At 42.5% G+C, this 26,168-nt stretch overlaps 1 protein-coding gene and 2 long non-coding RNA genes across 6 annotated transcripts in view; 1 reads left to right on the top strand and 2 right to left on the bottom strand.

Annotated features, from left to right (window-relative positions):
• Nucleotides 1-7,880: 7,880 nt before the first annotated feature.
• The window catches only part of NTAQ1 (N-terminal glutamine amidase 1), a 64,900-nt gene continuing 46,612 nt past the window's right edge, over nt 7,881-26,168 (bottom strand). For 2 of the 4 annotated variants that reach the window (XM_038555447.1, XM_038555444.1), the window contains 4 exons: nt 23,867-24,015; nt 23,100-23,224; nt 9,359-9,407; nt 7,881-8,261 (listed from right to left, as the gene is read on the bottom strand). In XM_038555447.1, coding sequence (XP_038411375.1) covers nt 8,177-8,261; nt 9,359-9,407; nt 23,100-23,224; nt 23,867-24,015 — 408 coding nt within the window. In that variant the 3' untranslated portion in view covers nt 7,881-8,176. Of the gene's footprint in view, nt 8,262-9,358; nt 9,408-17,787; nt 18,478-23,099; nt 23,225-23,866; nt 24,016-26,168 lie in introns of those variants that run through there. The other 2 variants (XM_038555445.1, XM_038555446.1) reach the window with 1 other exon arrangement.
• On the bottom strand, nt 9,414-15,313 carry LOC111098542. Its single transcript, XR_005368608.1, has 3 exons — nt 12,387-15,313; nt 11,899-12,048; nt 9,414-11,159 (listed from the first exon to the last, which is right to left on the bottom strand). It is a non-coding gene; the product is annotated as an uncharacterized LOC111098542 (long non-coding RNA).
• On the top strand, nt 12,493-25,242 carry LOC102154353. The gene is made up of 2 exons (XR_005368609.1): nt 12,493-12,673; nt 25,018-25,242. It is a non-coding gene; the product is annotated as an uncharacterized LOC102154353 (long non-coding RNA).

The raw sequence follows: 26,168 nt of genomic DNA, 5'->3' as shown, positions 1-26,168 counted from the left end.
AAAGCCCTCGAAGCTGCACATGAATAGCCAGTGATTAATTTATAAAATCACACCTTTAGCAATATTCTATACTCCAGATATTAATGCCAAGTGTAAAGAGATGGATAAAACATCTAATGCAAAAATTTTCATATTATAAAAGCACTTTAAAAATTATTCCAGGGGCACCAGGTCATAGTCCTGGAGTTCTGGGATCAAGTCCCAAGTTGGGCTCCCTGCTAAGCAGGGAACCTGTTTCTCCCTCTCCCTCTGCCTCTTCCCCCCACTCATGCTCACTCTATCTCAAATAAGTAAGTAAAAACTTTAAAAAAGTATTCCAAATATCAAATAGCATTTAAACATCATCACATTAACAATCTTACAATATTATCCTGTACCACTGAATATGTGATAAAACTTTCGTACAGTATCCGGTGGGAATATAAATTGGTAGGAACCTTTAGAAAAGCAATTTGGTGAGGTGCCTGGGTGGCTCAGTCAATGAAGTGCCTTTAGCTTAGGTCATGATCTTGGGGTCCTGAGATCGGGCCTCATGCCTGGCTTCCTGCTCATTGGGGAGCCTGCTTCTCCCTTTCCTCTGCTTTCCCCCCTGCTCATGCTCTCTCTCTCTCTTTCCTCTCTCTCAGAAAAATAAATGAAATCATAAATAAATAAATAAATAAATAAATAAATAAATAAATAAAAATTAAAAAACAGAAAATCAATTTGGCAATATGTTTTCAAAACTATAAAAATATCCATGCCTTTTGACCTATTAACCCCATTGCCAGGAATTTGCTCTAGAGAAATTATAGTATATAAGGAAAAAGTTTATGTACAGTTTATTTCCAAGTTATTTCTATACCACTGTGTGGACATCATCAAAACACACTTTTTCATTTTTCTCCCACCATCCCTTTAAAATTTGTTCAGTTTGGGGGGGGGGGTTTAATTGGAAGAAGAAAGGAGGCTGTACTTGATCACAGGACCCTTCCAGCTCAGGTCACTTTCAAGTAATGACATGCTAATGGTCACAGCAAGTCACAAACAAGGTCATAATAGAGAAATCTGATGTGTTACAACGTTCATTATATTAAACAATAATCCCGGCTTCATTCAAAGATTTCTCCCACTTCTCAGCTAGAGCTATCACCAGCTCAGTGAGAGCTGCAAGGGAAAGCAGGGGCTCATATGCAGTCAACTTCTCTCTCCTACCATTCCTTCACATTTCCTCCCCTGCTCACTGGCTGCTGTTTTGAATGCCATGTCAAAATGGGTGGAAGGCAAAGAGGTTAAGTCGTTATGTCTGGAAATACTCTAACTGGCTTGTGACAGGTACTGTTGTAAGCTGACTTCGTGCTCACTGGGCTTTGGGGCTCTATAAAACTGCTCTCCCGTGTGGCACGCCTCATGGGATCTTTGGAGATCCCCATCTCTGGGGACCTCTCTAGTTTGAGTTCTCAGGACAAGGGAGAAGCAATCCATCCCAGCTGCCACTGCCTCCTCTGCCCTGGTCCCTGGCACGCCTCTCCACTCGGACTTCATCGTTGGAAGTGCTCACCCTCCTGGAGTGGGTCCTCTTGGCCAGGACTTAAATGACTCCTGCCCAGAACAGATAAGCAAACTGTGGGTGGGTATACAATGGCATATTACTAAAATACAAAAGAGAATGAACATCAATACATGCAACAACAGGATATTATGCCCAGTGGAAAAAGTCAATCTCAAAAAGTTACATACTGCATGATACTATTATATAACACCCTTGAAATGATAAGATTCCAGTGATGGAGATAATAGATCGGTGGCTGTGGGCGGTAGGGGGTGAATGTGTAGGTGTAGCATTAGGGAGTTTCTTCTTAGTAATGGAGCAATTATGTACCCTGATTGCAGTGATGATCACACAAACCTAGGCATGTGATACAATTGTATAGTAATACACGCACAGCACAGCTCATATATGCATTGATGGAACCCAAGTAAAGTCTGTAACTTAGTTCATAGTATTATACAATGTCATGTCAATTCCCTAGTCTTGCAAATGCACTATGGTTATGTAAGATGATATCACTGGGGAAAACAGGGTGGAGGGCACATGAGAACTCTATTTTTGCAGTTTGTGCATCTTAAATAATTTTTTAAAGTTTTTTTAAAAAAAGGCTCTGGCCCAGTTCCCTCTTCCCAAGGGGCCCACCTTTGAGCCCAGGAAACATTCTCTCATCCTTTACCCTAACAGAGCCTGGGAGGGCAGTTCTCTCTGGCCCCAACTGTGGAAAATACATTTCAAGCTCTATCTGGTCCTAAGGAAGCCCCCATCATATACTTTGGAAGAAGGCCTTTCCCCTGGGGAGTGAGGGAGGAGTCACAGCATGCAATGTACCCCCACCAAGCTGACTGCTTGCTTATTCAATCTGGCTGCAGGGGTCAAGGACTTAGCCAATGTTGTGCCCAAGATTGCGAATCTGAGAAACCACCAAGGAGCCGACACCAATGCAAACACACGAGGGTTTATTTACAAGCTCGAGCTTGGGTCCAAGTGTACCCGACACAGCGGACCAGGGACTTGGACCCCGAGACTAAGAGGCGTAGCAGCTTTATAGGGGCCAGTGGCCCATGGGATACGCAGAAAGTTGCACAGTTATGGCGGTCCCCATGCAGGTGGCCAATTGAATTACATCTTACCTTATAGTATCCATTTGAGCTGGCCTATTACTTTGGTCAGAATTGGCACGTGCAGTTTTGGCGGGCACAAAGCAGGGTTACATTGTTATGAGCCGATTTCAAATTAGGGTGTGCCCAGCGGCTTGACTAGGGTGGGGCAGCGCCTTAAGCAATAAGCAGGTTATGTGGGGGTCACACAGGAGGTGGCAGGTGCAGCACAAAATGGAATCAGTCCTGCTTTGCTTGTCCAGGGGTAGGGGATTTTTGTTAAATTTCCTGGGTCCCACAGCCAACAGGTTCATGAGAATTCCCCTGGTGTGGTGGATGCTCTAGTCTCCGCCCAGCCCTCCTCTCAGGACTGAAGCCCTCATTCCCACCCTGAGTCTCCCTGAAAACTGCTTTAAGTTGAAGACAGCATCGCACCCATGTCCCCTTGTGTCATGTCCCCTTCCAGGGGCAATTTGCATCCAGTGACTGGTCCACACAGAGGCATAAAGAGCCGGCCTCCTTGCTTCAAAAGGGGACACCTCTGTACGACTATCTCCGCTTCAGAGCTAGTGGAGGAGCAGCTGAGGCCTTTACAATGACAGCATCAAAGTGCTACTCCCTCTGCCCACTCTCGCTTCTTTCATTCCCCCACAGGTGGTGATCCCCAAGCACTGCCCAATGAACCTCTATACACAAATCTCCAGGGGCTCTTGGGTGCTAAGTTGTTAAGTGTCTGCCTTCAGCTCAGGGCATGGTCCCCGGATCCTGGGATCTAGTCCCACATCGGGCTCCCCACGGGAAGCCTGCTTCTCCCTCTACCTATGTCTCTGCCTTTCTCTGCAGTCTCTCATGAATAAATAAATAAAATCTTTAAAAAAAACAAAACAAAAACAAACCTCCATCACAGATCTTTCCTGGAGAACTGACCTTTGACACTTGGTGAATTCCATACATGATGGTCAGCCTCACCCTCATTTTGAAATCTAGTATCTATCGAATTGGTGCCTAAGTCAAAAGCGAAAATGGAAAAGTCCCACAGAGCACATTATACTTGTAATAGGAATAACCAAGGAGAGATTTATTAAGAAATTGTGGCAAATCTGCTCCAGGAAATATTAAATAGCCAGTAAAAATTATGGACATTTTGAAGTACAATATTCTGGAAAAATGACCATGATCTAATATCAAGAGAATACAATGTTAATGCTGGATGGTGGCAGGGGAGAGGGAGGAAGCACTTAAGGACATCTTGGGAATATTTGGAGAAATGTGAATATAGAATGTGGATTACATAATATCACTGCATCAGTGTTAAGCTTCCTGGACATGAAAATAATATTGAGATTATGCAGAAAAATGACTTTGATGTTAGGAAATCCTGCTGTAGTATTTATAGTCAAAGTCTCCTGATATCTGCAACTTGCTTTCAAATGGTTCAGCAAACAATTGTGAGCAACAGAGAAAGAAAGAGAAAAGGAGAACTCTTTTCCTGCAAAGAGCAAGAATACTCTCTGCAGTGATCTTATTTCATTCTTGTGCCAAATGCTCCACCTTGTGTACCAAGAGAGCAGAATGCATTCATCAAAATGAACTCTAAACCTCCTCTGTGTGATGGGAAAGCAAGACCCCAAGACTTTTAGAGAAGGCAGTCAAAGGACAGCACATTTTAGTACACCCTCTCCCAACCTGCAACCAATAGTATAGCTCCTATCTCCCATTTGCTCTGCATGGTGTCAAAACTGGAGTTTCAGTTCTGGTGGAGGGAAGGCATAGTTGGCAAAGGGTGGGGAGGAGGGTACCTTGCCTGTGAAGGTCATGGGCTCTAGAGTCAAATAGCCCCGGGAATGAATCCCACTTTGTCCACCTCCTAGCTGAGTGACCTCTGTGAACATCAGCTTCCTCATCTGTGAAGAAGAGATGAAAACAGCCCTTGTAATCAGAGGAGGGATAGATAGGATTAAATGAGATAATGCAGACCAAGACATAGCCTAGGCCCACCACTTGGTTAGAGTACAGGGGCCCTGGGTGGCTCAGTCGATTAAGTGTCCAACTCTTGATTTCAGCTCAGGTCATGATTTCAGGGTCCTGGGATTGAGCCCCACATGGGGTTCCCCACTCAGCAGGGAGTCTGCTTGAGATTCTCTCCCTGCACTCTTTCACTCATATTCTCTCTAATAAATAAAATCTTTAAAAAAGAGAGAGTCCAGGGGCACCTGGGTAGCTCATTTGGTTAAGCATCTGCCTTCAGCTCAGTTCATGATCTTGGGGTCCTGGGATCGAGCCCCACATCAGGCTCTCTGCTCCTCGGGGAGTCTGCTTCTCCCTCTGCCTCTGCTCCTCCCCACTACCTGCTCATGTGCTTGTATACTCTTTCTCTGGGTCTCAAATAAACTCTTTTAAAAATGAAAAAATTTACTTAAAAAGAGTCCAGTATTAATCAAATATCATGACCTATTAACCTCTTCTTGAGGAGGCTTCCAGGAGAGTTCCTTGGAAGTTCTACTGGCTTGTAGAGCATAGTTTGAAAAATACTTCCCTAGGGTAACTATTTGTAGACTTTAATCCTTGGTGAGAATCCATCTGATGTTTTTCCTACAAAACTATGCTTACTAATACCATATTGAAACAAGAAATAAATAAGAAAAAAACTCCCTTTCAGGGATGCATACACTGAAAAAGGGCTATTTCACTAGTAATGTTTCCTCATAAGTGATTTCCAAGAAAATGGACATTTTTGAGTTCTCTGCCAGTTTTTCTGCTCATCATCATGGCTCCTCTGCATCTTCTGCTTTTGAAACTCTAATCATTGTCTCCTCCAAGGCACATCACTCTCATGTTCCAGGTCAAGATGCCTGCAGAGTCTCTTTCATGCTCCCCAGGGTCATGCACCCAACTGTCTACTCTTCCTCCTTCCACTCTCTTCCTCTTGCTCTATTTCTTCCTTTCAACAAATCCTCATGGAGCATCTGTTATCTAAAGGGCACAGTTCTTGCTGGTCTTGGGTATAAAAATCTCAAGACCATAGTTCCTGCCTTTTAGGAGTTTATATTAGAGTCTACTAGGCCAGACTCTAGTAGGAAACCCAGACATGTAAAAAAGGCCCAGGGAGGCATTACAGCAGATACTAGATATGGTCTAGCAGAAAACAACATCAGAATCCCACTGGGCTCAGGAGACCTGGATTAAAATCCTAGATATGTAGGGACACCTGGGTGGCTCAGTGGTTGAGCGTCTACCTTTGGCTCAGGGCAGGGATTGAGTCCTGCATCGAGCTCCCTGCAGGGAGCTCTTTAAAATAAATAAAATCTTAAAAAAAAAAAAGAAAAAGAAAACCTAGATATGCTACAGACTGGATTTGTGAGCTTGAACAAGTGAAATCATGTCTCTGAGCCTAAATAGTATCACCTGTTAACTGCCTTAGATTGGGTTCTCCCAAGGTCGGCCTTGAGATGGGGACTGGGGTACAGGTAGTTTATCTGAGAAAGGATCCTAGGAAACATCAGTGAGGAGTGGGGAGGTGAGTCCGGAGAGGCAAGGAAGCAGGTTACTGAGCAGGTGCCAAGCAGGTGTGCCTAGTGGGCAGGTGGGAACCAACACTGCTTGGGATCCCAGGAAACCTGTAGCACCTCACTCGAGTTGTACCCTCTGAGGAACAAGAAAGCTGAAGCATCAGCTGAGAATCGGCTGCTGAAGACTCTTCCAGGGTGTATTAACTCTTCCACACTTCCAGCCAAGCATGTTAGGACCATGGAAAGCCTCTCATGGACACACAGGGGCTTCACTTAGGTGAGGAAGAGTAAGGGAAGATGGGAACTATTGGGGCGGTAGGGATTGACAACATCTGCTGTGACTTCTGGAAGAATTGTTTGGGCAGACAATGGTAGACCATGAAAGTCCTGAGCAGGGTAGCTGGCAGAGCATTAAATACACCAGAATGTGATAGCAGCATGAAGTACCTCCTCAATGACCCATCCCCGCGTGATAGAGCACGCTAACCATGTTATTCTCCACTTGCTTCCTTTTCAACCTTCAATGAATACAAACTCTACCAAATCATTGGAAAGAAATCACCTAGATCCATCCTTCCATGCCCATGCCACCCCTTCCCTAGTCCTGACACCATCAGTTTGCATGTGGAGGCCTTCTCCTACTGGTCCCCCCTCTTCCTCACCCCTCTGCCAACCCCAACCTGTCAACCCCAGTCTATGGACACTCCACAAAGTGCTAATCTTCCCACAGCCCTTTGCTGTTTAACAGCTTGCCACCAGAGCTCCTTTCTCCTACAAGATTAAGCCCTAAATCCCAACCTGTGGTTCGAGACAGGCCACCCCCATTACTTCCCCAGATTTTTGCTTCTATAATCCACCCTGCTTCTCAGAGAACGATGCCCTAATTTTGCCTTTGGGTTTATTCCAATGTGCCTGCATCTTCATTTTATGAGGGAGTAATTCTGGAGTCAGACCCGGGTTCAAATCTACTAAGAAGGGTTTGTGTCTTTGCATGAGTTCATGGGCCTTGTGAGCCTTTCTGTACCCAAAGTGCAGCTCAAGCCATAGGCAGCACAGAAATACATCCTTTACCAGCACACAAAACAAAGTGCTCCTCAGCTGCTTGGAGGTCTCACCTTCACTCCTGACACCAAAATCAAAGGTTAGAGCCGTTGAACACGGGGCTAAACGAAGTATAATGGAAAAACAATTGGGGGCAGTTTCCTCATTCCTCAGGCTCTCACCATGTGAACTTTCCCTCCACGTTCCCTAAGTGTGCATCACACATCCTGACTTTTCCCACTGTGGCTCAAAGCAACTTTCACAATAGAGAGCACCTGAAGCTATAGCTGTTAAAAGTTGTGTTTTTAAAAAAAAAAAAAAAGTTATATGGATACATGTGTAAGTGATGGAAAGCGTAGGTTTTTTTTTTTTTTTATTTTAAATCTGTTTCTAACAAGTGACATATTCACAGAGATCACAACTCTTAAAACCAAAAAAGGGTGTACAATGAAGTTTCCCTCCCTCCCCAACAACCCCAGCCACCTGGTTCTCCACTCCAGAGGCAACCAATATTACCAGCTTCTCTTGGATAGTGCATATTCTTTTAGATATCCTGTACAAATACAAGCAAATATATATTTTTCTCTTTTAAAACGCACTGTTTCACTTGCTTTGTAAACTTAACTTTATTAAATATCTCACTGAGGCAAAAGAATGTAACATAAGAGTGAACATAACAGAATAAAAACATCCCCACTCAGCTTGAGGAAGAACCTTGCTCGTTTATTTTTACAGCTTCATAATATTTTCCACTACAGCTGGATTACAATTCAGTCAGTCAGTCCCCAGTGAATAGGCCTACAGGTGGATTCCAGGTGGGGTTGTTATCCATGTGTACAGTGAATAACCTTGTTTATCCATAGCTCACATATGTGCAGTGTATTTGGAAGATAAATCCCTACATGGGGAATTACTAAGTCAGAGTATTTTTATAGGTCATTTTTAAAGATAAATATCCAGGTTACCATCCATACAGGTTGAACCAAATTGACTTGCCTTTAAGTTTCCAAGATGCCTAGAAGTCCAACAGGTGGCAAAGTCATTAAATGATAGATCCAAGAGGATGGGAAAGCAAAAGGATCCCTTTAAAATGAGATTAAGAAAAAGACAGGGCACATATTAGGCATGAAGTAAGTGTTAGCAATTTAAAACACTTTACCTTTCAGAGTATAAAAACTTTTCTCTCTCTCTCTCTCACACACACAATCTCAAAATAACCATAAGTGAAGCAATAAGGGCCCAGAGAGGTTAAGTGACTTCCTCAAGGTAACACAGCAAGTGATGAACAAAAAGCACAGCTGTGATGGGGACTAAGGACTGAAACCTAAATTTTTCTTGTATGCTGAGTGCAGGAACTAGGCCTCCCCCACACCTGGCCTTAAAGAGATCACAACAGTTCTGCATCCTGTGGGCCTTGAGTGGAGAGTGACTCACCCATCACCCATGATTCTAGAAATGGTGTGTGCCAGAACAGTGTGACTGTATTAACATTTTGCCCCTCAATTTCTTTCCAATATTCTTCCCAGAAATTGCTCTAAAACTCCAGGGCCCCATGGAAACCTCAGGAAAGCCTGCCTGTTGACTCTACGTGAATTTCAGCTGTGACTGCTCCCTTGATAACAAATGGATATTACTAAAAGCCTGGCCCCAACAGATGCCTGCTGTAGCTCATGGCCAGAGCCACATTATCTGTGGCTGAGAGGGTGAAGGAGATAGCCCATTCTGGTGCCAGGCTGTGTGCGGTCAGCTCAGAGGAGAGGGGGACACCACCTGAGGCCCCACTGTTACAGCCAGATGCAGGACAAGGTGTTTTTCAAGTACATTTGTGGAGGGAGGACTCCACTGAGAGTATAGTATGGGTGATGCTCATAAAATCACCTCTCAACCGTCCTGGCCACCTGAAGAAGTCATCTGTGACATGCCCTCCAGACAGAGGTGAAAGAGGAAGGCCTGGAGCCCAGAGTCTGTGAAAGAAAGCTATGTGGCCAAGGACCACATGATCTAAAAAGGAACAGAACCTAGTTGGAGCAAGGAATCCAAAGACCAAGAATTTAGCAGCACCTTCCTGGCATTTTATCCAGAAACCAGTGGTTGGGTGGCTTGATCTTCCAGACCCTGCTGGCGACAGGAATTGTTCCTTCATGAAGCAGTCGAGGAATACTTACTTGCTGGGTACCTACCAGGCCAGACACTGTTGGCGTTGAGTAAGGCAGAGCCAGCACCCACAGTCTGGGGAAGGGAGATAGCAAACAGGCTCTTAAATAAATATATACACAAGGTCATTTCCATTAGCGACAACAGCTATGAAGGAAAGAAGTGATGAAATGATGTGACCTCGCCTGGTCAGGCAGCTTGGATTAGCAGACTCGGAGCTGGGACCTAAATATCAGGGAGCAGTCAGCCCAGAGAAGACACAGGAAGGAAGGGGCAAGTCAGAGCAAGCAGAATGTGAGGTTCTTCAGGAAGGAAGAGCTCGGCCTGGCCCACAACAGAAACTTCATGGAGACGGCAGGACAGGGATTTGGGGAGCTGGACCCACACAGGCAGCCACAGTCCAGATCACAAGGGGCCTTGATGGCTTTAGAAACGACAGTGGATTTTATCTAAGTTCATGTTGAAGCCACTTTAAGAGTAGTGGTGGTGACAGTTTGTTGTTTTAAAGCAGGGGAGTGAGGTGCTCTGGTTTGTATTTTTAGAAGACCACTCTGGCTGCTTGGTGGAGATAATAGACTGCAAGGTGGGAAGGAGACAAGAAAAAAAGCAGGGAGTCTTATTAGGGCTGGCGCCAAGGATGAAATATCCCTGCAGGCCATCCAGCATTCTTTTCTCCATGTGGATGCTCAAGAAAGACAGGATAGGGACATCTGGTGGCTCAGTGATTGAGCATCTGCCTTTGGCTCAGGTCATGATCCCGGGGTCCTGGGATCAAGTCCTGCATTGGCATGCCCACAGGAAGCCTGCTTCTCCCTCTGCCTGTGTCTCTGTGTCTCTCATGAATAAATAAGTAAAATCTTAAAAAAAAAAGAAAGTACAAGCCATGGGACAGATCTAGTCATAGGGAATAAGCCCTGGAGCAAGAACTGAGTAGTGTTAGCCCTGCATGAGAAGACAGCAGGCAGGGAGGTGAGGTCTCTGATGTCATCTGAGTACTCTTTGGAGGGGTAGAAATGGTTCATTTGTTCATAAAGGAAGAATTGCACGAGGGCCAGGGACAAAGTAGTCTCTCCATGACCCCCTTCCCCCTCAGCACTGCCCCATTTCTCCGTTCCCTTTATCATAATACTCTGCCTCCTTCCTCTTGTTCTCTCCTGAACCCATTCAACTACTTCCATCCCCATCACACCACTGAAACTGCTCTGAAGACCTCCATGTTGCCAAAGCCAACAGTACCTCAGTCCTCAGCTGACTCCACTGATCGGCAATATCTGACCGGACTGATTCCTCTCTCCCTCTGGAATCACTTATCCCCTGGGCTTTCCTGGTTTTCTCCTCCTCCCCTTGCTCCCCTATCCTCTCTGTTTCTGGGACCTCCTCCTCTCCTGACCTCTAAATGTAAAAGCCCCCAGGGCTAGGTCCCCAGACCTCTTCTCCATCTACACCCAGCATTTCCATGATCTCACTGAGCCCAGTGCCCTCCAATACTATCTGATGTCTGTCTCCCAGTTGCATATTGTCAGCCAGAACCTCATCCCTGAATCTGACTTCTTTACCCAACTCCTATTTGACATCTCCTCTCAGACATCCAACTGGCATCTCAGATTTAATACGTCCAGAATAAGACTCCTGATCTTCCTCCCCCAAAATGCTCCACCCTCAATCTTTCCCCAATTCAGTAAATGGTAACCACCTTTTTACACATAGTACATTACATGTTCGGTGTCTGTCTTCTCCAGCAGAGTATAGGCTCTGTGAGCTCAGGGGCTTTGATTTCTTCACCGCTCAATCACCGGGGCAGGAAGTATTTGGCAGAGTAGGAGCCACCTGTTGGATGGATAAAACACCTCTTCCAGGAAGCCTCCTCACTCCTTTAACCAGATGTTTCTCTCACCTCACAGAGCTATTGCCTCTCCTCAATGGCACAGTGCGCAGCTGCCACTGTGTGGTCATTTGCATGATTCTTTGGTTGACATCAGCCTCTACCATCAGTCAGCCCATAAACAACCGGAGGGCAGGTGCTATTCTGGTTTCAGTTACCAGGATCTAACTTGGAGCATGGCACACAGGAGCCCCTCGATAAGTAAAAATGATAATATTTTTAAATGGATAAACAGATAATACGGGCTATGGGTCCTCTCTCCAGAAAAATATGTTCATACAGCCACACACAGCATGTGCTGGGACTGCAGGTTAGGAATTCTTGGTCTTAATCCTTTCAGCCTGCCCTAACAAAATACCACAGACTGAGTGGCTTAAAAACAAGTTCTTGCTCACAGTTCTAGATGCTGGAAGACCAATCAGGGCACCTGCATGGCCGGGTCAGCTCACTGGCTGCACACTTACCATCCTGTCCTCACACGGAGAGAGGCTAGAGAGGTTTCTGGGATCTCTTTCCTGAAAGTGCTAACCTTATTCATGAGGACTCTGCCCTCAAGAATGAATCGCCTCTCAAAGGCCCCCACCTCCTCATACCACATCACCTTTGTGGGTTAGGATTTCAACATACGGATTTGGGAGATGGAGACCTCAGGCCCCTTGATATATTACAACAGGCTCAACTTACCCTGAAATCCAGAGATACTGTCCCCTCTCCTCTGTGTCCCTCGGCCACAGCACACAAGGAAGTAGATTCCTCAACAGAATGTTCTAATGAGTTGGAGATACTTGTGAATCCTCTCAGAACTGGCACAGACAACAAGCCTTATACACAAGACTGGGAGGAAGCACAGTGAGACCAAGGGCAAAAGGAGACCCAGAGAGAAGCCCTCCCACAGAACATTCTTGTCCTTTCTTCACCAAAAGAAAAATGACTCTGCTGGTGTCAGTTGTGTGGCCCATGACCCAATTCAATCTCATCAACTGGCAATAGCTGCCTTAGATGCACAACTACATAACCATCTCATTGATTTTATAATTACCACTGACAGAAACACATCTAGACAACCTCATGAACATACATTCATTTCTTCAGTAAATGTTAATTGAGCATCCACCATGTGTCTCATTCTGCAAGACAGTTTCATATGGGGGACTACTTAGCATACTACTTACCATGAGTATCGGGTGCTGGACTAAATAATAGCTCCAGCACTCAGCCTAGATACTCACTGCTGTCATAATTGGAGAGGTTCTTTACCTCAGTGTTCTTTACCTTGGTGTTCTATGAAGGTGACAGAAGGACCTGTTTGCAGAGACTGTCATTCACCTCCATAATGAGTACTCTATACCAAACCTATCTACCTACTGCCAACCACACAGAAGCAGCAGCAGGTGCTGGTGTGAGTCTCCAGCAAGTCCTCACTAGAGAGCTGATGGTAACCCCTGAACAGAGGAGCTAAGTGAGTAACTCTGGTTCAGGCTAGACTTCTTTTTCTGATCCTAGGGATCTTCATATATTTACATATTTTCTGGTTCTATCGCGTCTGTACTACAATAGTCACTTCCTTCCTTCAAGGTCCTTTTAAGTAATTACAGGACAATTCTTTAGTTGGGCTTACATGTTTGTTCAAAATGCAATCTTTTAAGTGCCAAGTCTTTATCGAAAGATTTCTGTAGAACAGGCTTCGCAAAGTACCTTCTTGTACTTCTTGTACCCCTGTTCTCCAAAATTTACTCAAGGCAAATGAGTACGACCTCCTTTTCCCTTAATGGTATGTATCTGGTATGTCCCAGGCTTCCAACCACTAGTAAATCCAAACCCATTACATTTATAGTAATCCCAAATCTTGATGATTTAAGCATACCTTCACCAAGTCCAGCTTTCTAGAAAAGCATTCTCCACCAAAAATTCCAGCAAAGCACCAGGGGGCGCTATTACAAGCTGAGTGTACTCAAGCCCCCACCAGCTCCTGAGTCCCATATAAGGTCATTTTCTACTTCAAAGTCGTGATGAAATGGGGGTTCACAGAGAATCAAAGCCTCAGGCTTCAGGCTTCATCATGCTCCAGCTTCAGTGCTCTGAGCCCAGCACTCAACCACTGAAACTCCATCCTTTGTCAGACTGCTGATCTCTACCCACCCAAGACCAGTTCCCTGCAAGGTTCCCACAGAGCCATGCTGAGCTCTGATGATGGATCCTTCCTCTCTTTCCCAGAAGATGGGGCTTTCAAGAACGTGGGGGAGGTGGGGCCAGAGTATGCTGTGAGGGGACAGTCGTAGGAAGGCACCACTGTAACTGCCACCTGTGATTCCCCTAATTTCCACTCATCGTTCAGTCTGAGCTACTCAGCCACATGTCTCCCACTCGGGTGTCATCTTCTCTCAGGAACCTGTTTTTCTGTCATCTAGCAAGGACTGCTTTCAGGACTCCTAGGCCATCAGACAGGCCTGAACACAGATGAACCATATATGAAAACAGGGCTTCTCTGGCATCTTTCCCACAAGGCTCCCAACCTCTTGCAAAACAAGAGGTATGAATGGACATCTGTGTTCGGTGTTCCCGGACATTCTTTGAAGGGCAATAATTCCACAAACACTGCAGGACATCGAGGGGGTAGTGGGCAAAAGCACAAAGAGGATCTGACTCCACATGGAACATCACAATTTCTGATCCAGTCAAAAAATACCGTGCCACAAGTACCTGAATGGGCACTTTATTATTTAGGGAAGGCTAAATGCTAAATCAAGACTCACCAATAATTCTGTGACTTAAAGAAACACACCAGTTTGTCTCTGAGGATCAGTTCCACATTATTTCAAGTTAGACATGAGACTCTGCTCCATAGGGTCATTCAAGAATCCAGGCTGATGGCAGCTCTGCTATCTTCAATGGGTAGCTTCTGAGGGGGTCATTCTAGTCCTCAGCCATTCATCAGGAGGCAAGGTAGAAAAGGTAGGCACTGCCTACCCAGTGTTTCCCACATCAGCCCCTTACATTCCAATGGTGAGAACCTGGTCACATGACCACACCTTGCTGCAAAGGAATCTGAGAACTGTAGTCCCTGGCAGATCAGCCATATACCGGAGACAATGCTTTCTCTAGAACAAGGGACAGCAAATTATACCCCAAAGGTCAAACCCTCAAGTCCCCTTTGTTTTATAAAAGTTTTTACTGGAGCACAGCCATATATTCATTTCCATATTGCCTATGACTGCTTTCCAGTTACAAACGAAGGGTTGAGCAGTTACGGCAAAGGCCTTACGGCATGCAAAGCCTGAAGCATTTATTTGGCCCTTTATAGAAAACATTTGCCAGTCCCTTCTTCAGGAAAAACAAAACAAAACAAAACCATGCATTCAGTGGGACATCTAGCAGTCTACACTTTCAAAATTTATCTCGGAAACTGTTATAAAGACACATAGACAAAAATATTCCTTCAAGCAGTTTTGTCATACCAAAAGACTAAAAACAACTTAAAAAGGACTGTGAAATTATGGGCCATGCATACCACAGAATACAATATAACCTTTGAAAAGAATGAGGAAGTTCAACATGTACTGATTAGAAAATATCCAACTATTTTAACTTTAAAAAGTAAAATGAAGGGACACCTGGGTGGCTCAGCATTTCAGTGTCTGCCTTGGGCTTGGGGCGTGATCCTGGAGTCCCAGGATCGAGTCCGACATCGGGCTCCCTGCATGGGGCCTGCTTCTCCCTCTGCCTGTCTCTGCCTCTCTCTCTCTGGTGTCTCTCATGTGTCTCTCATGAATAAATAAATAAAATCTTTAAAGAAAAAAAAAGTAAAATGAAGAACAATGTTTAGAATGTTACTACTTGTGGGGGAAAAAAAAAAGCCACAACAGAAATTCACGTATAAAACCTATATGCTAACATGGACATAAAAATTCCTGGAAGAACACAGAAGAAACTGAAGACAGATTGTTTCTGGAGAGAGAAATCTGAAAATTAAAATACAGGACTTCTTACCATATACTTTTCTATATTTTAACTATATACAATATGCATGTACCACCTATTTTTAAAATAATTAATTTGGAATGCCTGGGTGGCTCAGTGGTTGAGTGTCTGCCTTTGACTCAGGTTGTGATCCCAAGGTCCTGGGTTCGAGTCCTGAATCAGGCTCCCCACAGGTAGCCTGCTTCAGCCTCTGTCTCTGCCTCTCTCTGTGTGTCTATCATGAATAAATAAAATCTCTAAAAAAAATAAATACATAAAATAAAATAACTAATTAAAAATTACTCAGAAAACCACATACACAAAACAGTTCACCTTTACTTCCATTGCTAACCAACCCCTCTTCTGAAAGACATAATCCTTCTTACAAGCCACGGTAGCATCTCCAATCAAATATAGTCAGTTCTACTGCACTGTGAGCCGTTTTGCATTGTGGTATCCCCACCTGCCCCCACTCTATCATATATCAGATTCTCAGAGATACTTCATTTCTCTTATTTTCATAGTCAACTCGCAAATTCTATTTTAGTCAACTGCTTTTCTTAAAAGTTCCTCTTTCCAAACAGACAAGCATTTATCGGTATTTCTTCAGTTCTCTCACACATGTTGAGTATAAAGAGAAGCAACTCTGACCTCAAACAACAATTAAGCACAGAAAGATAAAAGTACAGTTCCTGATAAACAACTTTTCAAGAAAAATCTTGCAAGGGAACCTACCTTTAGGTTAAAACTGATGGCAATCCAACTCACACGGGCTGAAGAGGAAAAGGAATCCACTGGTTTATGTAACTGGGATGTTCCAAAGTTGTGGCTGGCTTGAAGCAACAGAAAGATCCAGGCACTCAGAAATGCCTTTAGAGCTCTTGCTCTGCTCTCAGTTCTGCTGGGCTGCCTTCTGCAATGGAGCCCTTTAGCAGCAGTCGGCCTGGGCACCATAAGCCCCAAACTCCCAGGCCCTCCCAGGCCCCTAGTTTAGCATTCCTCATAGAGAATTTTTTTGGTCTTTAAATGTCAATACAGCAAATCCAGAGAATTCTGTGACAGGTCATTCTTAGACTTGTCCAGGGATGGGCTCCAAGCCTGGCCCAGCTTAAGCCATATGCCTTAAAATACAGGCCACCAGGACTATATGAAATGTGCAAAGAGTTCCCAAAAGGAGCTATAGGAGTGGGGAGTGGTAGGTAGAAAAAAACCAAATGTCCTCTTTTGCTTCTACCTACTCAAGATTGTGACCACTAGACATTTTAACAAGCTTAAAACTATAAACCTTGCTCCCTACACTGGCTAGAAGGAAGGGGTTTTCAATTACAAAACAAGTTGGCTGCAAAGCTCAAACTCCTACACACACATTGTCTGATTCATCTGTACTAGACACAATTATGAATACCAGATTGGAAACCTGCTCATAAATTGGCAAAAAAAAAAAAAAAAAAGACCCAACAAAAATGCAATTTGTAAATCAGATTACAATCAGATTGTAAGAAACAATCAGAAAGTCAGAAACTTTCTACTCAAGACAAAGTATTTCCATAGTACAGCCTGCCAAAATTTATCTTCATTTTAGCCACATGCTTTTTAAATGACCACCTAAAAGTCAACAAAGATATGCAAGTACGAGGTCTATAATTAGATCTAAATTATAAAATAACTTAAGAGGTTGTGTTTGTATTCCTCTTACCAAGGTTCATTCACTTTCTCCCAGAATCCTCCCTGGTTAGCTGAACCAAATGGATACATGACATTTCCTTTGATTGATTCTTTAGTAATGATTGCAATTGTCCCTCCATAGCACAAGGCAGAGGATCTACATTAACTGAAAGTTTCTCATAAGCGAAACTCATCTAAGATCAAAACCCTGGACATCCTTGCTTTCAAAAATTGCTCATTTCTGAAATTGCTCTACTGTTACAGTAGAATCGTGGAGACATATATGAGAGTTAACATTATAAGCTGGTTTAATGCCAAATGTCTTTTACTTGGAATTATACTATGAAAGACAAATTTCCAAAACATCTTCAAGAAGGAAGACTGATACATGTACTTTTTTTTTAAAGATTTTATTTATTTAGGGACACCTGAGTGGCTCAGCAGTTGAGCATCTGCCTTTGGCTCGGGGCATGATCCCAGAGTCCCGGGATCGAGTCCTACATCAGGCTCCCTGCATGGAGCCTTCCTCTTCCTTTGCCTGTGTCTCTGCCTCTCTCTGTGTCTCTCATGAATAAATAAATAACATCTTTAAAAAAAAAAAAGATGTTATTGATTTATTTGAGAGACTGAGGGAGAGCATGAGCAGGGAGGCAGGGTGGAGGGAGAAGCAAACTCCTCATTGAGCAGAGAGCCCAACTTGGGGCTCAATCCCAGGACCCTGAGATCATGATCTAAGTCAAAGGCAGATGCTCAACCAACTGAGCCATCAGGCACCCTGATACTGATACATGTTTTTTTTTTTTTTTTTTTTTTTTTTACCGGGGCTGGGGACTGTGCCTGCGCGGCCGGCCCGGCCCCTGATACATGTATTTTAAAACAATGGTTCCTGTCTACAAGTGAAGTATTCCTGGGTATCTCAGGAAAGGTGACATAAATATCTTCAAAACAAAATTACTTTTAAACCAATTTTATTTAAAAACATATATAAATTAGGCCAAATAACACTCAAACCTGAGAGGGCTGCAATCTTTTCTTAAGAACATAATAGTCCAAAAAGACTAATACTTATTGCTGATTCAGCTCACAGTACCAGCCCCCTTTAAGCAGCAGCACAATCACTAGCAAACATTTTATGGGCACCTTTTAGGGGCATAAGGGATTCACAGAGCAATGAGCCACAGCCTTGCCCTCAAGGAGCTTACAGTGTAGCTGGAAAGAAACAAAACATCCAGAACAAAGTCCACACATCTATCTTAACAAAAGGAATTACTGGCATAAGTCATCACATGTTTTTAACAAATGAATATTGGAATATCTTAACAAATATGCACTACATCAAGTTTCAACGTGACATATCAAAAAAAATGTGTTGTTATTGTTGTTGTTGTTTACTCATGTTTCAACTCAACTGAATTAAAAGAGGAAAATATAATTCCAAGCCAAATGTACCATAGTGTTTGCTGTCCCAAATGAAGGGATGAACTGTTAGTGTCCTAGAATTTCTCCACGGTTCTCCATCCAGATGTCAAGTTCAGTAGTTCTGACTGCCAAACCGATGTACAAATTCAGATAGGGAGTAGACAGCTCCCCATCCTACCTCAGGATCCATACTGATAAAATCATTCAGGTTCATTTTGGAATCTAAAAAATTTATGAAAGAAATGTCCATTGAAAATACAATAAAAACATCCAGAAGACCAAAAGTAGGGGAAATTACTCAAATGGAGAAGCGTTCAATATCACTTCTGTAGTAGTCTTGTCTCAAACACTTAACTCAATCTAATCATGAGAAAACATCACAAAAACCGAAACCGAGGGACACTCTACAAAATAGCTGACCAGTACTCTTCAAAAGTGTAAAAGTTATAAAAGAACAGAAAAAGAAAAAAAATTGTTACAGATTGAAGGGGACTGAGACAGGACAACAGAATGTAATATCCTGGGGTAGATTCTGGACCAGAACAAAGAAATTAGTGGGAAAACTTGTGAAACTTAAGTAAGATCTATAAGTCAACAGTACTGGATCAATATTTTTATATCAAGTACATCATTTCCTTGGTTCAGAATTACACTATGGTTATGAAAAATTCAACATCAGCAGACAGAATCTGAGTAAAAGGTATATGGAAACACTACAGTTTTTTAGCAAATTTTTTAGAAGTCCAAAATTATTTCAAAATAAAAACTTAAATGAAAAATGCATAAAGGAGGGCACTTGATGTAATAAGCACTGAGTGTTATATGCAACTGTTGAATATTTAAGCTCTACCTCTGAAACTAATAACACATTATATATTAATTAACTGATTTTTTTAATTAACTGATTTTAAATAAAATTTTAAAAAACAAAAAATGCATGAATAATCAAACTACCAATTTATTGGATTCAACTACAAAATTATAGGAAATTCAGAGGCTACAAAAGAGACACAATCAGCAAAATCCAGACTGTTTCTCCCAGATCCAGTTTCTTCAACAAATAAATTGTAAGAAAAAAAAGAGTTGGGCAAGGAACCTATATATTAAAAAAGACTCTTAAGAGACATAACCAAACACAATGTAGGGATCTCAATTGGACGCTGATTCAGATAAACACACTGTATAATAAAAGATATGGGGGCAGCTGACTGTCTCAGTCAGTAGAGCATGCAGCTCTTGATCCTGGGGTTATGAGTTAAAGCCCCATGCTAGATATAGAGATTACTAAAAAATCTTAAAGAAAAACAAAACAAAAAGATGATGACTTTATGACTTTATAACTGTGAATCTGAACACTGGCTAGATATATGATGATTTTAAAGAATTATTAAATTTTTTAGCTGTAATAATGGTACAATGATATTTTTTTATTTTTTATTGTTTTTTAAAGATTTTATTTATTTATTCATGAGAGACACAGAGAGAGAGAGAGAGAGGCAGAGACACAGGCAGAGGGAAAAGCTCCATGAAGGGAGCCCGATGTCGGACTCGATCCCAGGTCCCCAGGATCACATCCCAGGCTGAAGGCTGCACTAAACCACTGAGCCACCTGGGCTGCCCTGATCATATTTTTTTTTTAAAAAAGAAAGCCTTATATTTTAGAGATCCATACTGAAATATTGAAAGTTGAAATGACATAGTATCTGGTATTAGCTTCAAAATAATAAGAGAAGGGCAAAAGTGAATGGAATACAAATCGATTGGCCATGAACTGATAACTTCAAATTTGGTCTGATATACTATTTTGTCTAGTCTGGTATATGATTTCAATTTTCCACACTAAAAAAAAAAAAAAAAAATGTGTGACGAAATAATGGCCAAATGTTTACAAATTTGATGAAAACTATAAATCCACCAATCTATGGATCTAACAAACTTCAAGTGGACTAAGCCTAAAGGAAACTACATGACAGTCCATCATAACTGAAACGCTAAAAACCTTTAAAAAATACTGAAAGGGGAACACAGAGAAACAAATACGAGATCAGAACCCACGCAAGCAGAAAACAAAGGAGAGACGCCTTTAAACAACTAAAGGTAGAAACACATAAATCTAGTATAGGTTACCCCACAACTCCCTCTCTCAAAAGTGAAGGTAAGCACTTAGGATGTAGAAAACTAGAAACAGGGTTGCTAAACCCCCTGTAACAAAAAAGCTAGATAATCAACAAACACAGAACTTTTGCTAAGGTGCAGGATTACCACATAACCAGAAATAAGGGGAAGACAGCCACCTGTCAAGAAATATGGGGTGGAAGCTCTTGCTAACCTGGGTAGGTGCCAGACTCCACATAGGCCAGTAAGTCTGTGAAAATTTCTAACAAACTGCTTTAAAAGGAAATCCCAACTTCTGAAATACAACATTTGTTTTCTAAGACGTTCCCTCTCTTTTTTTTGTTTTCTAAGACTTTTTAATGTAATTAAATAAAAGATGATTACTATATGCAGCCATTTACTATCTAAAAAGATCAATGTATTAAGAACAAAATAAAAAAATGTTTTTAAAGGTCAAGGTATAACAAATAGACATCTGTCTCTAATTTCCCCCATGAGGCACTATAACATTTCTGTTTACCTAACACTGGTCTTCCAGCTTGGCTCAAATTAGCCAGTGTTACTATACATTTGGAAGTAAAAAAATGAGAAGTATATGCAGGCAAGAGGCAAGAAAGGACTCAGAAAGAGAGAAGGGAATTTGGTGTACTCAAAAATTCAGCCCAAGACAGGAAATGTCTTTAAAAACTGACCCATTGGTGGCCAATGCTGGAACTGATTCTTCAGGGCAAGGTATTACAACTATAAATTTCAGTTTCCTTCTCATCGGGGTGGGGGCGGGGGGGGGGAATCCTTTCTTTAAAATACACTAAATGCTGAATTGAAAATAGTGGTCATGCAGACACCTGGCCACCAAAATTATTAAACATATAACCCTAATGTCTGAAACATCAAATGTACTAAATTTCCAAGCCCTAAGAGTCAATCCCACCACTGAATGCAGGGAACAGAGGGAACTGCCTTTTTTTTTTTTTTTTTTTTTTAAGATTGTATTTATTTATTCATGAAAGACACACGGAGAGAGGCAGAGACATAAGGCAGAGGGAGAAGCAGGCTCCATGCAGAAACCCCAACGTGGAACTCAATCCTGGAACTCCAGGATCACGCCCTGAGCCAAAGGCAGACGCTCAACTGCTGAGCCACCCAGGCATCCCAGGAACTGCTTTTTTAACCTTATTTTTTATAAAACATTATGAATTAGCTAAAGGTAATTCTCACTTATCCTGACTTCAAATATATTCCTTGATAAACACGGGATTTGAAGTAATGAGTTTACTACATGAAAGAACATTATAGTGTGGTGAAATTATGAGATGGGAAACTCATGCTTGCTCCACACTTCAGAGGAGACTTCTTTTAGTTTCAATCTCAAGTTCAGGAGATCCCTGATGAACTAGCTACACACAGGGTAGAAACAGACACCACCATCTCCTCTCCCCATCCTGCCTAGCTATGCATCTGAGGCAAAGGGCCTAATCTTCATGCACCTCACTTTATGCATCTATCAAATGAGGAAAATAAAGCGTCCCTGAGCTGCAGTAAAAATTGTATCAAACTAGTTTGAAAAGCGGCTGGCACCAAAGCCTGGCACAAAATAGCATCTACTGGGCGGTAGTCATCAAAACTGAAAGGAATGACTCAAAGAGGGGCCAGGCTGACAGGCTGGTGTTTACTGAGTGCTTGCTATGTGCTAGGCTCTGCGTTGGATGCTCATGTCTAAAAGAGAAATGGGAGTGGCTGAAGGCATGCTCTCCCAGACCACAACCTATATGGCAGGTTGCCTGAGATTAAAAGGAAGATCTACGATGCCCTCTAACCTAGAAGCTATCCCAATTCTAGCACTGAGGATAGCAAACAGCCTGGTAAGCCAAAAAGCAGCTCCAATACAAATGTTTAAACTCATGAGAGAGAGCTTCTCACAGAGAGCATTCCAAAATCAGTTTGAAAAAACAAAACAAAAAATAAAATAAAATCAGTTTGAATCCTCTTCCAGTGTTCAAATACACCAAATATATTTACTTTCTTCCTTGCTGAACTCCAAACACTACAGTCCTATTTTTCTGGCATGTTGTACATGTACAAAGCATTTTCACACAGAAGGTCCCATCCCCTGGGATGGGATGACCTCACCAAGAAACGGCAATGCTGCGAATTACTTAGAATCGTAAATAACATTTCAAACTCATGTGGAATGCCAAACAATGGTAATGCGGTGAAGAACTCTTTATCTACTTAAATCTCAGAAAATTATTAATTGGACTGATGCCTAAAAGCACATAAATGAGATGAGTGGTACAATAAAACCTGCTGGCTCTCACTTCCTTCTACTGTAGATTTTCTCACAGAGCCAGGGAAATGACATTTCACATACCACAAGAATGCCATAGGGACTTTGGCCCTAATGTGAAACTCCATAATAGCAAGGTGCTATGCAGACCTGAAGTGCAGTGTTCTAACAGTAGGCACACCTAACACCCTGGTGGTGTGCAAGTGTCATGGTTCTGCTCCTGAACACCTCTCCCCTCCCCTATGAGCTCTTCTGCTTTCCACTCCTGTTTTCTGTGCTTCAATTCCCAAATCTAACAAATGCGTACATCTGTGCTTGCTGCTACCTTCTTATGACTCAAGGAGTTTCATACAAAGAGTAACACATGATTTCTGTCCCTGGTTAAGGGGCACTGATCTGTACAGTGACCAGAAAGCTTTCTAAAAAGGCATTTGAGGCTCACCTCCAGTTTCAATACAGGGATATGATGGAGGAGGTTCTCTCCAGTTCCCACTGGAATCTTTCATGTGAGATCGGTCAGAAGCAAAGTTCTTCAGATACGAATCTGCACGGATCACTCTAAATTTCCTGCAGATAAAACAATATTTGCTCCCATTAGGAAGGTTCCACGTAAAATTCTCCTCGATTTTTAGACAGACTCATTTTCTATGACATACAAAAAAGTACCCAGACATTTTTGTACTATCAGTAATACACAAGTATGTATGCAGCTTTACCACCTGTTAAAGAAGCCACAAGAAAGGATCAGTTGAAATCCAACACTACACAGGCACAGAAATACATCTGGGTACCTTTATTTGCTCAGTTGTACATCAGGGGTAGGGGGCCTAATGTTCAGTTGCTGCCATCACAGATCTCTCAATGTTGCCATCATTAAAGCCACAACCCACAACTGCCCACCCACCCACATACACACGTATGAGAGAAATCCCCAAAATGGCTTTCAGAAAATGTTTGGGATCTCTTTTAAAAGAATGCCAAGCTTTTATATATTGGACAACCTCTAAAACCTTGAAACATTTTGAGTCTTCTATGTAGCACATCATTTTCAAATATCAACTCAATGGTGATACCAAAACAAGTCATCTTTGCAAAAAATGCCCCCCCCAAAAAAACAGAAAAGTTCCCTCATACACTCATACAAACTCTCTGCACAACTGTCAAGGTCTAACTTGAGAAAGTAGGTAAAGCCATTCTGAATCCCCTCACCTTCTAAACTGTGGATGGATGTCCTCATCAGACTTAAAGGCATCTTCCACGTAAGTGTCAAAAGGACAGGGAAATGGCAGGACAGTGTCAAGATCATATATGAAGCTCTGTCCTCCACTTGAAACATGAAGCAGGACAACATGGTAATCCTAGAAGTAAAAGTTGCTAAAGTTAACCAAATTACCTCATGATGGTGAATTCCAAGGTCACAATAATATACATACATATGTGTACGTATGTGTGTGTATATATATACACACACATATATATGTTAAACCATTAAAAATGATTACAAGATTAATATAGCCCTTCTCAAAATAGTAAAAAACAAAGCAAACACAAAGCCCTAAAAAAAGACTCAATGTCCAGTGACAGGGAACACTTAAGTAGTGAAGATGCTCATATGCATTAAATGCATACCCTTTGATGTAGCAATTTCACTTCTAGGAACCATTCCTACAGAAATAAACGGCAATATGCACATAAAAGTATATATACAAAGAAAATCTCTGCAGCACCATTTACAATAGTGAAAATTCAGAAACAATCAAAGTCCACCACAACAGAAATAAAACCACAATGCAGCCACTAAAAAAAAAAAAAAAAAAAAATTAGGTAAATTTATGTAGAAAATGGAAAAACGGGACATGTTACATAGTTGAATGGGAAAAGTAAATTCCAAAATATGTACTATTTAGTAAAAGCTTTATGTATGCAAAGACATACATGTGTATTCCAAAGAACACATACATCCATATGAATACAGAGAAAAAAGTATGCAAGGATATCCTCCAAATCATTAACAAAAAGGATTTCTCAGGCTAGCCTGGAATGTGAAAGGACTTTTAAATATTGTTCTTAAGTCAGCCAACCCCCACTCTGTAGCCATTAAGGGAGAGATGAAGACAGCTTCTCCTGTGCAGCTCAGCGTGGTGCACCACACCCAGTCCCTGATGCTGGGCACTGCCCGACACCAGTTAATGGCTAGCAGGGAGGACATCAGGAAGATTATCAAGGGGCATGAGGGCAGTCTGATGCTCTGAGTCCCTCAGAAGGAAGGTGCTTTCACAGAGAACATGACTGGGAAATAAAAAGGCTCAATCACATCAGTACCACATTAGTAACACCACCTTATATTTCTACTATTTCAGAGCTTATAGAGCACTTTCTCTAATGTTGTTTCATCGACTCTATGATGATGGAGTGGAGGTGATTAATTAAGACTGGAGATGCTGTGCCATCAAAGCCCAAAGAGCTTCCTTTGGCTCCAATGCTACCTGAGTAAAGCAGAAATAGCATCAGAAATGAATGCTTATACCCTGCATTCCCCTTAATGCATGCTACCTTCCAGATAAAGTAAAAGCATCCTCCTTTCACTGGGTGTGTCCGTGTCTTTCCCGTCCTTCTGCAGCAAGCTTTCCACCTCTCCCCACATCCATCCCTTGCATGCTGGCTCTCCATGAGTCTCCCACTTCCTACTAGAAAGTCTCTGCCTTATCCAAAATCTGTTTCTCTCTTGACACTTTCTACCTCATTATTACAGTGGTTTCGACATGCCTACTCTCTATTACTTGTGGGAAATTGTTACTGAAATAAAGATGCAAAGATGATAAAGGTAGGTTCTGACCCTCGAGTTCATGGAGCAGACTGGGAACTAGTAAGGGCTACAGGACAGTGTGACAGTTGCAGAGAGCAGGTGGCTTCACGAGAGGGCACTGGGGTCAAACCTCAGCCTCTCCCCTTCCAGCCTGAGCTTCTTCCTTTATAAACTGAGATAAGTGTAGTATTTACCTCAGACTGTTGCTGGGACAATTACGGAGATTGTTAGTAAACACTTTTTTTTTTTGTAAATGCTTTTTAAAAGCCAACTCAGAAATGGAGGGGAGTGGGGCCCAAAAGCCAAGGAGAGTTTCACAGAGGAAAGGCTGCCACGGCTGAATCCCACCTGAGGAGAAAGTGTTCCAGGAAGATAGTACAACTTGCCAAAAATGCATATGTAATGAATATCCACAACCTCCCAGTTAGTTTAGGTCCATACCCTTAGATCCTAGATGGCTGGTGAAATGGACAGGGAAAGCAGTCCTCAACGTCATGTTGCCTTTAAAGCACAGATGTGGAGTCAAGGAATCCAGATCAAGCAGCAGCCTCACTGAGCTGGGTTCAACGCCTGCCCAGATGCCAGGATGAGACCAAGCTGGGCTAGGGGGAGGGAACTCCACCTAGAAGGTGATCAGCTTCTTGGGACTGGGTGTCTCTATCCACTCAAGGTCCTCATTTCCTACCACAGGGCAGCAATGAGGCA

This window comes from Canis lupus, chromosome 13 (assembly GCF_011100685.1).
Source record: "Canis lupus familiaris isolate Mischka breed German Shepherd chromosome 13, alternate assembly UU_Cfam_GSD_1.0, whole genome shotgun sequence".
Lineage (NCBI taxonomy): Eukaryota > Metazoa > Chordata > Mammalia > Carnivora > Canidae > Canis > Canis lupus.
Note: the sequence above shows the minus strand (reverse complement) of the source record. Positions and strands in the feature narration are given on the sequence as shown.